Source organism: Schistocerca nitens, chromosome 8, assembly GCF_023898315.1.
Source record: "Schistocerca nitens isolate TAMUIC-IGC-003100 chromosome 8, iqSchNite1.1, whole genome shotgun sequence".
Taxonomy (NCBI): domain Eukaryota; kingdom Metazoa; phylum Arthropoda; class Insecta; order Orthoptera; family Acrididae; genus Schistocerca; species Schistocerca nitens.
In genome coordinates this window covers 42,505,346-42,519,953 of record NC_064621.1, presented here as the reverse complement: position 1 = coordinate 42,519,953, position 14,608 = coordinate 42,505,346, and the positions used below count along the sequence as shown (strand labels likewise).

Genomic DNA, 14,608 nt, shown 5'->3' with positions numbered 1-14,608 from the left:
TTTCACGACTAAACCACTTAACCGATTTTGATAGAATTTCGGTATGAAGATAGCTTGAGCACCAAGCAAGAACACACGCTACTTTAGAAAGTAATAAATATGAATAAAAATAAAAAGTCCATTCCTAAAGAGAAAAAAAATACAAATAAAACAGTTTCTGCGTCAGACACTTGTTTATTTTGCCACTATGAGTTTCGATGGTTCAAACCACTATCTTCACGTGGAGAACTGTCTATTTACGTGGCTGTTGTTGGTGAAGAGTTCAGACGTCTCTTCACAGTCGCACACCGAGGACAGTGTAGATTATATTGAGTCTTTTGGTCATGATGAAATTGTTTATTTAAAAAAGGCAGACTAGACTTTAAAAAACATTAATTCCTAATGGTGCACTTACACGGAAGGTAGGGTTGTAAAAGATCTGCATACGTTTGCCTGATGGATGTCCTTTCCACTGCAAAAAAATGGCTCTGAGCACTATGGGACTTAACACCTGAGGTCATCAGTCCCCTAGAACTTAGAACTACTTAAACCTAACTAACCTAAGGACAGCACACACAACCATGCCCGAGGCGGGATTCGAACCTGCGACCGTAGCGGTCGCGCGGTTCCACACTGTAGCGCCTAGAACCGCTCGGCCACCCCGGCCGGCCTTTTCCACTGCACTTTACGTTTACACTGTCACTGCAGTGCAGAGGACATACATCAGGCAACAGTGTGCAGACCTTTTACAACACTACCGTCCCTGTTAATACAGTTCGCTGTCCGAAATTCATTGTTTTTAAATCTAAAGTCCCTTTTCCAAATAAACAATTTTATTATTAGCAAATAATCTATCCTGCCCTTGGGCTGCGACTGCGAAAGGACGTCTGTACTCTTCACCAATACCAGCCAAGTAAATAAACAGTTTTCCATCTGAAGTTGATGGTGCGAACCGTCGAAATGTGTAGTGGCAAAACAAACAGGTTTATCTGTATTCATCAACAGTCGCAGCCCTCATAATGGCGTCCCTTATGGGCAAAATATTCATAAACGACTGTTTTACATCAGTGGTAGTAAACCACCGCTGCATGCGTTAAGGCAGCTGAGCAGGGAAGTGGAACTCCAAGAATGTCAGAACAGGCTGACGAGTGAGGGCAGCTCACATTACTGAACGTACAACAGCTTACTTACTCACCATCACTCACCATAACAAAACTACTCTGCCATGTAAGCAGAATATCCCGGGTTCGAGTCCTAGTCGGGGCACACATTTTAAGCTGTTCCCATCGAGGTATATCAACAACACCCGTCTAGAGAAGCTGCGCGGTCACCAATGGTAGCTGTTCTTTCCAGAACAGTTACTATCCTCATACCTAAATCATTTGTATTCAGGCCTATGTTTTTAAGGATGGTTTGCTAGTTTTTCGCGCTTTGTTTGCACCTGTAATAGCTAACTTGTAGAAGCATGTGTGATACAAACGTTAATAAACTGTTCTGTGTAAATCATTACCATATGTCCACCATCATCTGGATGTATTCGACACTGCATGTGCAACACAAGGAGAGATTGTCTAAGAAAAACACGAGGCTGCTTTTAGATGCTCTGAAGGGACACTGAAGTCAGATCTTCGTTACATATTGCATTCTCGAAGTCAGTAGTCACCAACAGCTCTATAATGCAAATCATTTGTGTATTCGACTGTGCCCATTTTGTGATGAAACGCTGCCTTTCAGCCGCGTGTATCGTTTCCCGTGTGCATTTTTCACTAAACGTAGTGTGCGTTATTTAAGTGAAAATGGAAACGGAAGCAAGTGAACTACTAAGAAGCAGATTTAATCTTTTAAAAATGGAGTTGTAACCTGAAGGGGTGCGATACAATTAAAATTGCATAATACTTCCATAATAGCTGAAGGCCATTCCCTGTTATCTAGTGTACATGAGAGACAATAAATACGATAGCAACATCTAAACGTGAAAGTACGTAAAAGACAGTGACCGACATAAGGTGTCTTCCGAGTCGTTTGACGTTCTGGGGTAGCTCAGCTGATAATTCTGTCCAGCAGATAATTTTCATAAGGTAGAGAGTTCATTATACTACTCCACTCATTAAACACATTGCGTGATTTATACATAGTAACATACGAAAGGATGAGACAGTTGAGTTATACATCTACAGTAAAATCAATTTACAGAACTACTGCCACCTCATATATCTCTGTAACAACAATATTCAAAAACAGTTTTCACCAGCATGAACGTATGGCAGGGGCCTAGGAAACGAAATACTATGCGAAATTTTAAAAAGTAAGCAAATACTATTTTCAACACAAACTTGTGTATTTTTAAATAGACATCCCCTATTATCTCCTATGCCATCAACATCATGAAAAATCACAAAAATAATGGCGTTGGTTGCATCGCAATGCGTCAAATACATCCCGAGAAATTGCGAAGCGAAGTTGACGCTTTAAATAAATGAAGCACACAGCTAGCGCATGTCCTGAAACTCAAGCGTGCACCTCACGCTGCCTGGGCCAGAGGCTCACACAGTGGGAAGGTATGCACAATCCACAAAAATAAACAAGTAAGACGTTCAACGCAAAGTTACGTTTCACAAATTGTAAATGGATGTTTATTGTAGTGAAATGACAACTAGAGCTACAATTAGATATAACACACTTGAATTCACTTTGCTAAGCACATTTACTAGTGTCCTGTCGCCCACAGAAACTGTATTGTTCTGCATTACATCCAGCATAGAAAATACACCCACATCTTGACCAATGAAACTGTGTCACGTCAACATATGTTCGAAGTGCCCTCCGTTTTCAACAGTACACATTTGCAGACAGGTAATGAAAGAGTGTTCCACAGATTGTAGAGTTTCTACAGATATTGCCGCACACGGTGATGTAATACGATGTTGCATATCCCCTACTTTCGTTGCTGGTTCTTGATACACACTGTCTCTCGCTGCGCCCCAGAGAAAGGAGTCTAATGGACTCAAGTCGGGGGACCGTGCCGGCCATCGCACAGTACCTCCCCGCCCCATCCACCTATTTGGAAATGTCGCATCTAGAACGTCTCTGGCAACTTTTGCATTGTGTGCGGGACATTCATCATGTTGGAACCACATTGATAGACGAGTTTCCAATCCTAGATCCTCCATGAGGAGCGCTTGTGTGTGTCGAAGAAGTGATGCTTATCGCTGTCCATCCAATCTTCCACGGTAAAAATAGGGACCAATAATACAGTTAGCAATGATACCTCACCAAACACTGACACCCCACTGTCGTTCGTGAGCAACTGGGCGAATCCAGTGGGGATTTTGCACGGACCGGTAATGCATGTTCCGCAGATTCACATTACTATGATTTGTAAATGAAGCGTCGTCCGTAAACAACGTATTGCTTAGGAATACTGGATTACCTTGCAACTGCTGAAGTGCAAAACGACAGAATGCAATGCGGGATTCGAAGTCATTCCCTTACAGTTCTAGGTGGAGTGAGATTTGGAACAGATGAAACTGATGCCGTTGCAAGATTCTGCACACACTATTGTGGCCAATTCCTAAACCTCGTGCAATTTCTCTTACACTCACCTGAGGTTTGTGCGCTACAGCAGCCAGAACAGCAATTTCGTTTCCATTTCCAGTCGCTGGCGTTGTACGTTGACGTTTTATGGAAGCCCAGATTCCTGTTTCCGTGAGTGTCTTGCAGATGCTGACTATGGGGTGTCGTTCAGCATACAGTGTCACAGCTGCGGTTACATTTCTGTGACATTCGCCATAAATTGAAATAATATCTAGTTTTTTTTCAATACTGAAGGCTGGCATATCGACTAGATGACGGTAAATGTGACAAGCCACAAGGAAACAGGTTTTAATGTGGCAACGTATGTGAATTACGTTACAGTATGAGAGCAGTTCAGCAGACCAGATTAGGAGAGACTTGTACACTGAAGGTAGAACGTGCTGTGGTGTTATTGGTATGTTAACGGCAGGAAACTTTGACGCCGTTGCTATCCATTACAAGCCACATACAAGGGCTATTCGGAAAGTAACGAACGATAGCTCGCGAAATGGAAACCACAGTAAAAATCAAAACTTTTTTATTTGCAACGGTTACATACACCTTCCAGCTACTTCTCTACACAGTCGCCGCTCAGACTTAGACATCTGTCGTAGCTTTGTACCACCTTTTCAGTTCCCACATTGTCTTTGTCATAATATTATCATCATAGCCAGCGGTTCATTGGAGCAGAGATGAACCTCAGGGGTAGCCAATTACGGGCTGTATTGTGGGTAACCAAACACTTCCCATCGAAACGCTGCAGGAGCATCTTCATTGCCCCTGAAGTGTGCGGCCGAGAATTGTCGTGTAGAACGAACCGTATGGCAGTTATGTTATGTGGATTGCATAGCTTCAGGCGAAATCTTTCGCCAGGTGCTCATCCTTGGCGGGAGATGCTAATTTCTAGCCATCTTTATGTTCTCACTGTGAGCTCAAAACTGGAAAGAGCGACATGATGCGATCGACGGGCGTCCTAGACACAGTGCCCAACGCATCTGTGCAAAGCTTCATCAGATTTTCACTGTATTTTCCGTTTCGTGACCAATCGTTCCTTACTTTCCGAATAATCCTCATATTTCAGAACTTATGAGGTTTAGAAACGTGAAACCTAGTGTGTTACCACTAATTGTATCTCTAGTTGTCATTTCGCAACAATAAACATTATACACAAGACATCCACCATTCTGATACCGCATTATTTGACACATTGTAAGAGGTGGACCGGTTCAAGTAATGTACAGCTCAAGAAGGGGCTAAACTGTCCCCCTTGAGGAGTGCCATCAATGAACTATGGGCCAATGATGTGTTGTCATACAATACCACACCATACATAACACTCCACTGACGTAGTACGTCAATGACATCACGATTACTGGCACCAATAGGTGCATGCTTGAGTCTCAGGACGTGCGCTAGCTGTGTGCTTCATTTCTTCAAGCGTCAACTTCGCTTCGCAGTTTCTCGGGATGTAATTGACGTATTGCGATGCAACCAACGCCATTATTTTTGTGATTTTTCATTCTATTGATTGCATACGAGATAATGCGCGGTGTCCATTTAAAAATACACAAGATTATGTCGAAAATAGTATTTGTTTACGTTTTAAAATTTCGCTGGTGAAAACCGATTTTTGAATATCTGTTGTTGTTCCAGAGATATTTGATGTGGTAGAGTTAGGTGAGACACCCTATATACAGGGTGGTCCATTGATCGTGACTGGGCCAACTATCTCACGGAATAAGCGCCAAACGAAAAAACTGCAAAGAACGAAACTTGTCTAGCTTGAAGGGGGAAACCAGATGGCGCTATGGTTGGCCCGCTAGATGGCGCTACCATAGGCCAAACGGATATCAACTGCGTTTTTTAAAATAGGAACCCCCATTTTTATTACATATTCCTGTAGTATGTAAAGAAATATGAATGTTTTAGTTGGATCACTTTTTTCGCTTTGTGATAGATGGCGCTGTAATAGTCACAAACATATGGCTCACAATTTTAGACGAACAGTTCGTAACAGGTAGGTTTTTTAAATTAAAATACAGAACGCTGGTACGTTTGAACATTTTATTTCGGTTGTTCCAATGTGATACATGTACCTTTGTCAACTTATCATTTCTGAGAACGTATGCTGTTACAGCGTGATTACCTGTAAATACCACATTAATGCAATAAATGCTCAAAATCATGTCCGTCAACCTCAATGCATTTGGCAATACGTGTAACGACATTCCTCTCAACAGCGAGTAGTTCGCCTTCCGTAATGTTCGCACATGCATTGACAATGCGCTGACGCATGTCGTCAGGCGTTGTCGGTGGATCACGATAGCAAATATCCTTCAATTTTCCCCACGGAAAGAAATCCGGGGACGTCAGATCCGGTGAACGTGCGGGACATGGTATGGTGCTTCGACAAGCATTCCACCTGTCATGAAATACGCTATTCAATACCGCTTCAACCCACGCGAACTATGTGGCGGACATCCATCATGATGGAAGCACATCGCCATTCTGTCATGCAGTAAAACATCTTGTAGCAACATCGGTAGAACATTACGTAGGAAATCAGCATACATTGCACCATTTAGATTGCCATCGATAAAATGGGGGCCAATTATCCTTCCTCTCATAATGCCGCACCATACATTAACCCGCTAAGGTCGCTGATGTTGCACTTGTCGCAGCCATTGTGGATTTTCCGTTGCCCAGTAGCGCATATTATGCCGGTTTACGTTACCGCTGTTGGTGAATGACTCTTCGCCGCTAAATAGAGCGTGTGCAAAAAAATCTATCATCGTCCCGTAATTTCTCTTGTGCCCAGTGGCAGAAATGTACACGACGTTCAAAGTCGTCGCCATGCAATTCCTGGTGCAGAGAAATATGCTACAGGTGCAGTCGATGTGGATGTACCATTCTCAACACCGACGTTTTTGAGATTCCCGATTCTCGCGCAATTTGTCTGCTACTGATGTGCGGATTAGCCGCGACAGCAGCTAAAACACCTTCTTGGGCATAATCATTTGTTGCAGGTCGTGGTTGACGTTTACAAGTGGCTGAACACTTACTGTTTCCTTAAATAACGTAACTATCCGGCGAATGGTCCGGAGACTTGGATGATGTCGTCCAGGATACCGAGCAGCATACATACCACACGCCCGTTGGGCATTTTGATCACAATAGCCATACATCAACACGATATCGACCCTTTCCGCAATTGGTAAACGTCCATGTTAACACGGGTAATGTATCACCAAGCAAATACCGTCCGCAGTGACGGAATGTTACGTGATACCACGTACTTGTACGTTTGTGACTATTACAGCGCCATCTGTCACAAAGCGATAAAAGTGGTCCAACTAAAACATTCATATTTCTTTACGTGCTACACCAATATGTAATAAAAAATGGGGGTTCTTATTTAAAAAACGCAGTTGATATCCGTTTGACCTATGGCAGCGCCATCTAGCGGGCCAACCATAGCGCCATCTGGTTTCCCCCCTCAAGCTAAATGAGTTTCGTTGTAGTTTTTTGACTTGACGCATATTTCGTGAGATATTTGGCCTGGTCACTATCACTAGACCACCCTCTATATATATTCCTGCTTGGCTGTCAGGGGGTCCCTGAAGAATGATGTGCTGTGGCTTGAAGACCGTCCTTGAAACGAGTTAGTATAGTTCAGTTAGAAAGCACTACCCGTAGAGGGCATATACTGCTCTCGAATTGTGGCGTTACACATAATTTTGCCTGTAATAATCCTTCATAATTGTATTTGGTTTGCAACTATACTCATAAGGCGTGGAGACGAGGCAGAATAGAACTACCGGCAGTACGGCGTGTCTTGCAGTGAACGTGCTGGACGGCGAGCAGCTGAGCCTGTCGCGCATCTCGAGGACCGAGATGGGGGCCTACCTCTGCATCGCCACCAACGGCGTGCCGCCCTCTGTCAGCAAGAGGATCACGGTCGACGTCGAGTGTGAGTAACTGCAAGGCGAGCTCCATAAACCCACCGACCTACCGCCCCGCCAAATACGTTGTGCACCTCAAGGTAGGCAACCCAACTTACGTCGTCCGCACCGGAGGCGGATGATGTAAGTGAGGTGGTCTACCTTAAGGTGCATGAAATATTTTCTGGGACAGTTCTATTTCGATCACCCTGCAACAGCGCTAGGCGATGTTGAACACACGGTATATGTAGTTTGTTGCAGTGTGCCTAGTATTTATATGTAGGTGGCGCATACACACTCCAAAATTATATGTCATTGTTCACTTCTTACTGCTGAATTTATCAGTTTGTGTAGATGTGTCTCAAACTTCCTCCATCCAATTTACTACATTCGCCCATCGCTATAATCGCATTTTTGGTAATAGCTCTTGGCCCTGCTCTTAAAACTTCGCGCTCAACTGGTCTGACTAACCACAGGGAGCATCTGCGTCGGCACTCGATGGCGCAAAAGGTTTTTAATGGTGTGGCTGGAATGGTGAGCACTCGGCCGCCAGAAGACAAATGAAAGAGACCTGAAGGAGTGGTATCTGTCGAGTAGTAGGGCAGCCGCAGCTGTAGTAATCCGTGTTTCAGAAATAAATCGCTTTCAGCTGTATCAGAACTTTTCTTTCCATTAAGAACACCAAAGCCTGAGGAATTCCAAGTCTACTTCAAGCAACCACATATGTGATTCCCGCCACTCCATAACAAATGCAGCTAATAATTTAGTAGTCTTACACAGAGAAGTACAGGGGCAGACCTTAAAAAAATATGGAAGATATCGAAATTATGTGGAGTCTGAAGATGTACTCCTAACACACTTGCAACAATCAGGTATATTTAAGACATTACAATGTACTATCAAATGTGGATCGTCTTTAAAGGACATAGTATCACAGTTTTTCGACTGCTCGGTTATCAATACTGTGCTGGTTATTATATTCTGCTGCGTCTGCTCTAGTTACCAGAGAAACTACCCCTCAGACTTAAAGGTAAGAGGGACCAGTGCATATCCCGACAAAAACTAAACATAGATCAAGCATGAAAACAGGAGGAAGTGTACTGAAATATGAAAAAAGAAGCTTAACAGAAAGAGTGAACGGTGCAAGCTACCAATCAGTTATTTATTTTGCCTTAATTACTACTTCAGTTATGTTCTACAATATAAGGCCTATTTAGGAATAAACAGGAGAATACGTGAGAATAATGGAGCTACTCAGTGACAGGTATGCGACAGGCATTGTGGCCAGGCCTCGGAATTCGACCCTGCCCCCTTTGCCTCCGCCTGCCGGTGGCTGAAAATCTTCTCAAAGATCATAAAAAAAATCACACAAAAAGTCTCGGGATTGTGCGTTTGGTAAGGAACTGAAAGAATTCATGATCGAATCCTGGCTGGGGTCAATCTTTCTTTTTCACTTTCAAGAATGTAATTTGCCATAAACAAAGTGTAGAAAAAATGGCGTAGTGGTTAACAAGAAAAAAGGAAAATAGCTCTGTTAGTAGGGCACTTGCCCGCGAAAGGCGAGGTCTTTAAAAAATGATTATCACAAAAAAAGGTGGCGCAGTAGTTAACGCATCTGCATAGTAAGCAGGAAATAAAAAAAGGTAAAGTGCGCAACATCGTCATGGTCACGTGGTTAGGGTGTTGGAGTGCGGAGGGTAAGGTCCGTGTTCAAATCTCCGTTATGCCAAATTTTTTCTTTTCACAAAATTATGAAATCTTCGTCCGGACATTAATGTGTCTGTTCGCTGTATTCAAATTTGTGTATATGTGATGGTGTAAAGTCAACAGCGACGTGTAACTAATGGATCTCCAGACATACGCACCTCCCATTTGTTCTACACATGTACCACATGTTATGACTCTTGCATTCTGTTTTGGAAGATTTTTCTCTTGAATTCGTTTGTTGTAATATACGTCACACCAGTTTATTCATTGTTTTCTTTTCTGTGAGAGGTCTATGCGGCATCTAGCCTGCTGTGGCTATTCACGACATTTACCTGTGACTCATATTCTATAACCAACGTAGAGTATGACAACTACCAACACTACAGAAGGAGAACAGACATATCAAAGACTGGACGGAAAGTTCATAATTTTGTGAAAAGAAAAGGAGCACGAGGGAGATTTGAACGCACATCTTGAGCTTGGGCGGTTCACTATTTTGCATCTTTTTTCTGAGTTCAGTACCCCTTCTTCCCTTTTTCATGTTTGATCTGCGTCCAGTTTTTTACTGACTATTAACTGAGCCATTTCACCAATAAATCTGAGGGTGGGTCAGATGGAGAACTTCGCTTGTCAGCTTTAATGGTGTTTTATGCTGAACTATGTTATAGCTTGTATGGATGTATTGTGTAACAGAGGCCTCAATCATTCCCATGCTATTTGCATGCTCGCGATAATGTTTGTGACTTTCCCCACTAAGTGTGTGGTAATGCCACACACATGAGCGTGTTGACTAGCAGTCAGCGAAGCGGTCTAAGCCGGCAGGGGTGGACAAGCGGTTCTAGGCGCTACAGTCTGGAACAGCGCCACCGCTACGGTCGCAGGTTCGAATCCTGCTTCGGGCATGGATGTATGTGATGTCCTTAGGTTAGTTAGGTGTAAGTAGTTCTAAGTTCTAGGGGACTGACGACCTCAGAAGTTAAGTCCCATAGTGCTCAGAGCCATTTGAACCATTTGAAGCGGTCTGAAGGTTGGTGTCTGCCGCTTCTTGGTATGAAGTGCTTTTTTAAACCATGGGCTTTCAACGATACCAACTGATCACTTTTTGACCAGTTGGTATGTAAGGCAAAGGTCCCGAGTTCGAGTCTCGGTCGGGCACACAGTTTTAATCTGCCAGGAAGTTTCATATCAGCGCACACTCCGCTGCAGAGTGAAAATCTCATTCTGGAAACATCCCCCAGGCTGTGGCTAAGCCATGTCTCCGCTATATCCTTTCTTTCAGGAGTGCTAGTTCTGCAAGGTTCGCAGGAGAGCTTCTGTAAAGTTTCGAAGGTAGGAGACGAGATATTGGCAGAAGTAAAGCTGTGAGTACCGGGCGTGAGTCATGCTTCGGTAGCTCAGATGGTAGAGCACTTGCCTGCGAAAGGCAAAGGTCCCGAGTTCGAGTCTCGGTCGGGCACACAGTTTTAATCTGCCAGGAAGTTTCATATCAGCGCACACTCCGCTGCAGAGTGAAAATCACATTCTGGAAAGATCCCCAGGCTGTGGCTAAGCCATGTCTCCGCTATATCCTTTCTTTCAGGAGTGCTAGTTCTGCAAGGTTCGCAGGAGAGCTTCTGTAAAGTTTGGAAGGTATTAGACGAGATACTGGCAGAAGTAAAGCTGTGAGTACCGGGCGTGAGTCGTGCTTCGGTAGCTCAGATGGTAGAGCACTTGCACGCGAAAGGCAAAGGTCCCGAGTTCGAGTCTCCGTTGGGCACACAGTTTTAATCTGCCAGGAAGTTTCATATCAGCGCACACTCCGCTGCAGAGTGAAAATCTCATTCTGGAAACATCCCCCAGGCTGTGGCTAAGCCATGTCTCCGCTATATCCTTTCTTTCAGGAGTGCTAGTTCTGCAAGGTTCGCAGGAGAGCTTCTGTAAAGTTTGGAAGGTAGGAGACGAGGTACTGGCGGAAGTAAAGCTGTGAGTACCGGGCGTGAGTCGTGCTTCGGCAGCTCAGATGGTAGAGCACTTGCCCGCGAAAGGCAAAGGTCCCGAGTTCGAGTCTCGGTCGGGCACACAGTTTTAATCTGCCAGGAAGTTTCACCTACTGAGATATTGGAGATCTGTCCCCTCATTCCCATCCGTCTGTTACGTAGAAGCAGAGACTGTAGGCAATGACGCATGTCACTGACACATCATTCAGCCCTCTTCGCAGTGAATAAAGCATTCAAACACTCCTGTCTCCAAGTGACATGCTTTGGTCCCAAGCTCCTGTAAACTATGCAAATAGTCGATGCGTTGAGCATGCACCAAAGCGTTTAAATACCTCCACACCGTCCGCCCCTAGTAGCTGAGTGGTGCCGGCACGGTAGCTCAGCGTGTTCGGTCAGAGGGTCTCGCTAGCCTCTGTAATAAAAAAACTGAGTGAACAATCAACGAACAACCTGAACAGGTGTCATTGGACGTCCACCACGAACAAATACAACGAACAAGATAGAACAAAATTAGGTAAACAAAACAAAAAGTGGTCCGCGCGACAGAATGTCAATCCTAAGCGCCCGGGTTCGATTCCCGGCTGGGTCAGAGATTTTCTCAACTCAGGGACTGGGTGTTGTGTTGTCCTAATCATCATCATTTCATCCCCATCGACGCGCAAGTCACCGACGTGGCGACAAATCGAAAGACTTGCACACGGCGAACGGTCTACCCGAGGGGGGCCTCTAGTCACACGACATTTACATTTACATCCCCACACCATTAAGCCCAACGGATTCCCAACCTGTCAACAGCGAGGCCATGCTACAGGACCTCCTCAAGCGATCCATCGTCAATTAAACGTTGCGGCGACGTAATGTCACGCGTTGGTAGAAAATAGTATGGCTTGTCGTGCATAAACCACACACTAATTCAGAAACAATCCCGATGACTCAGCGCCACGATTTGTATCTGCCCATACTTCGGCATTGTGGTGGTTTGCTGTGCCATCTCTTGTGATGGCCTGCACCACCAAACACTACACATTAGTCGTTACAAGTAAAACGACAGAGATCTCAATAGGTGTTGGTTCCGGGACACATAGTTGTAGGAACGTTTCTTCTAGTTTTAACTGATAGTCCGTCCTGTGGGAATATGTGACACCCTTTATGTGTATCACATTGTACCCTTTCTCGATTTTATGTCCATTGTTTCAATTCTGGGATGTTCTTCACGTAGATCATCTTAACGAAAAATAAGGCAAATTCTGTATTATCACGGATGAGAATAAAAATACCTTTATAAACGTCACCCATTCATTCTAGAGGTTTCCCGTTGCAGATAAAATGTCGAAAATGAAGAATTTCATGACGATATGGTACTTAGCTTCAGCGTTTTCAAGTAAACACTCATAACACCACCATTTTATAAAATTGGTTGAAAAATGGTTCAAATGGCTCTGAGCACTATGGGACTTACCATCTTAGGTCATCAGTCCCCTAGAACTTAGAACTACTTAAACCTAACTAACCTAAGCACATCACACACATCCATGCCCGAGGCAGGATTCGAACCTGCGACCGTAGCAGTCATGCGGTTCCGGACTGAAGCGCCTAGAACCGCACGGCCACCGGGGCCGGCAAATTGGTTGAAAGAAAGCCATTACGATTATTAAATAATTTACGTTATTATGCAACATTTACCATTATTAAAAATTTTTCAAGGACAAGGTACTAGGTCCTGAACTTTTAACCTATCCCTCGTAGAGAAGTAAAATAAAGAAAACGGAAAAGAAGAAAAGAAAATGTAAGTAACGTGGCAGCTGCTCCTAGGAGCCGATGTCAAGAGACGTTCACATTCTGTCATAGAAGCTCACTACCCCCATGAACCATGGACCTTGCCGTTGGTGGGGAGGCTTGCGTGCCTCAGCGATACAGATGGCCGTACCGTAGGTGCAACCACAACGGAGGGGTATCTGTTGAGAGGCCAGACAAACGTGTGGTTCCTGAAGAGGGGCAGCAGCCTTTTCAGTAGTCGCAGGGGCAACAGTCTGGATGATTGACTGACCTGACTTTGCAACATTAACCAAAACGGCCTTGCTGTGCTGGTACTGTGAACGGCTGAAAGCAAGGGGAAACTACAGCCGCAGGTTTTCCCAAAGGCATGCATGGTTAAATGATGATGGCGTCCTCATGGGTAAAATATTCCGGAGGTAAAATAGTCCCCCATTCGGATCTCCGGGCGGGGACTACTCAAGAGGACGTTATCAGGAGAAAGAAAACTGGCGTTCTACGGATCGGAGCGTGGAATGTCAGAGCCCTTAATCGGGCAGGTAGGTTAGAAAATTTAAAAAATGGATAGGTTGAAGTTAGATATAGTGGGAATTAGTGAACGGTGGCAGGAGGAACAAGACTTTTGGTCAGGTGAATACAGGGTTATAAATATAAAATCAAATAGGGAAAATGCAGGAGTAGGATTAATAGTGAATAAAAAAATAGGAGTGCGGGTAAGCTACTACAAACGGCATAGTGAACGCATTATTGTGGCCAGGATAGACACGAAGCCCATGCCTACTACAGTAGTACAATTTTGTGTGCCAACTAGATCTGCAGATGATGAAGAAATTGAAGAAATGTATGATTAAATGAAAGAAATTATTCAGGTAGTGAAGGGAGACGAAAATTTAATAGTCATGGGTGACTGGAATTCGAGAGTAGGAAAAGGGAGAGAAGGAAACATAGTGGGCGAATATGGATTGAGGGAGAGAAATGAAAGAGGAAGACGTCTGGTAGAATTTTGCACAGAGCATAACTTAATCATAGCTAACACTTGGTTCAAGAATCATAAAAGAAGGCTGTATACATGGAAGAATCCTGGAGATACTAGAAGGTATCAGATTATATAATGGTAAGACAGAGATTTAGGAACCACGTTTAAAATTGTAAGACATTTCCAGGGGCAGATGTGGACTCTGACCACAATCTATTGGTTATGAACTGTAGACTGAAACTGAAGAAACTGCAAAAAGGTGGGAATTTAAGGAGATGGGACCTGGATAAACTGACTAAACCAGAGGTTGTACAGAGTTTCAGGCAGAGCATATGGGAACAATTGACAGGAATGGGAGAAAGAAATACAGTAGAAGAAGAATGGGTAGCTCTGAGGAATGAATTAGTGAAGGCAGCAGAGGATCAAGTAGGTACAAAGACGAGGGCTAGTGGAAATCCTTGGGTAACAGAAGAAATATTGAATTTAATTGATGAAAGGAGAAAACAAAAAACGCAGTAAATGAAGCAGGCAAAAGGGAATACAAACGACTCAAAAATGAGATCGACAGGCAGTGAAAAATGGCTAAGCAGGAATGGCTAGAGGACAAATGTAAGGATGTAGAGGCTTATCTCACTAGGGGTAAGATAAATACTGCCTACAGGAAAATTAAAGAGACCTTTGGA

The 14,608-nt window shown here is 43.9% G+C and overlaps 1 protein-coding gene across 1 annotated transcript in view; it reads left to right on the top strand.

Moving 5' to 3' along the window:
• LOC126199140 (lachesin-like) overlaps positions 1 to 7,530 on the top strand; it is a 127,901-nt gene extending 120,371 nt beyond the window's left edge. The window contains exon 4 of the mRNA XM_049935897.1: positions 7,394 to 7,530. Coding sequence (XP_049791854.1) covers positions 7,394 to 7,530 — 137 coding nt within the window. The remainder of the gene's footprint in view (positions 1 to 7,393) is intronic.
• The last annotated feature ends 7,078 nt before the right edge of the window (positions 7,531 to 14,608 follow it).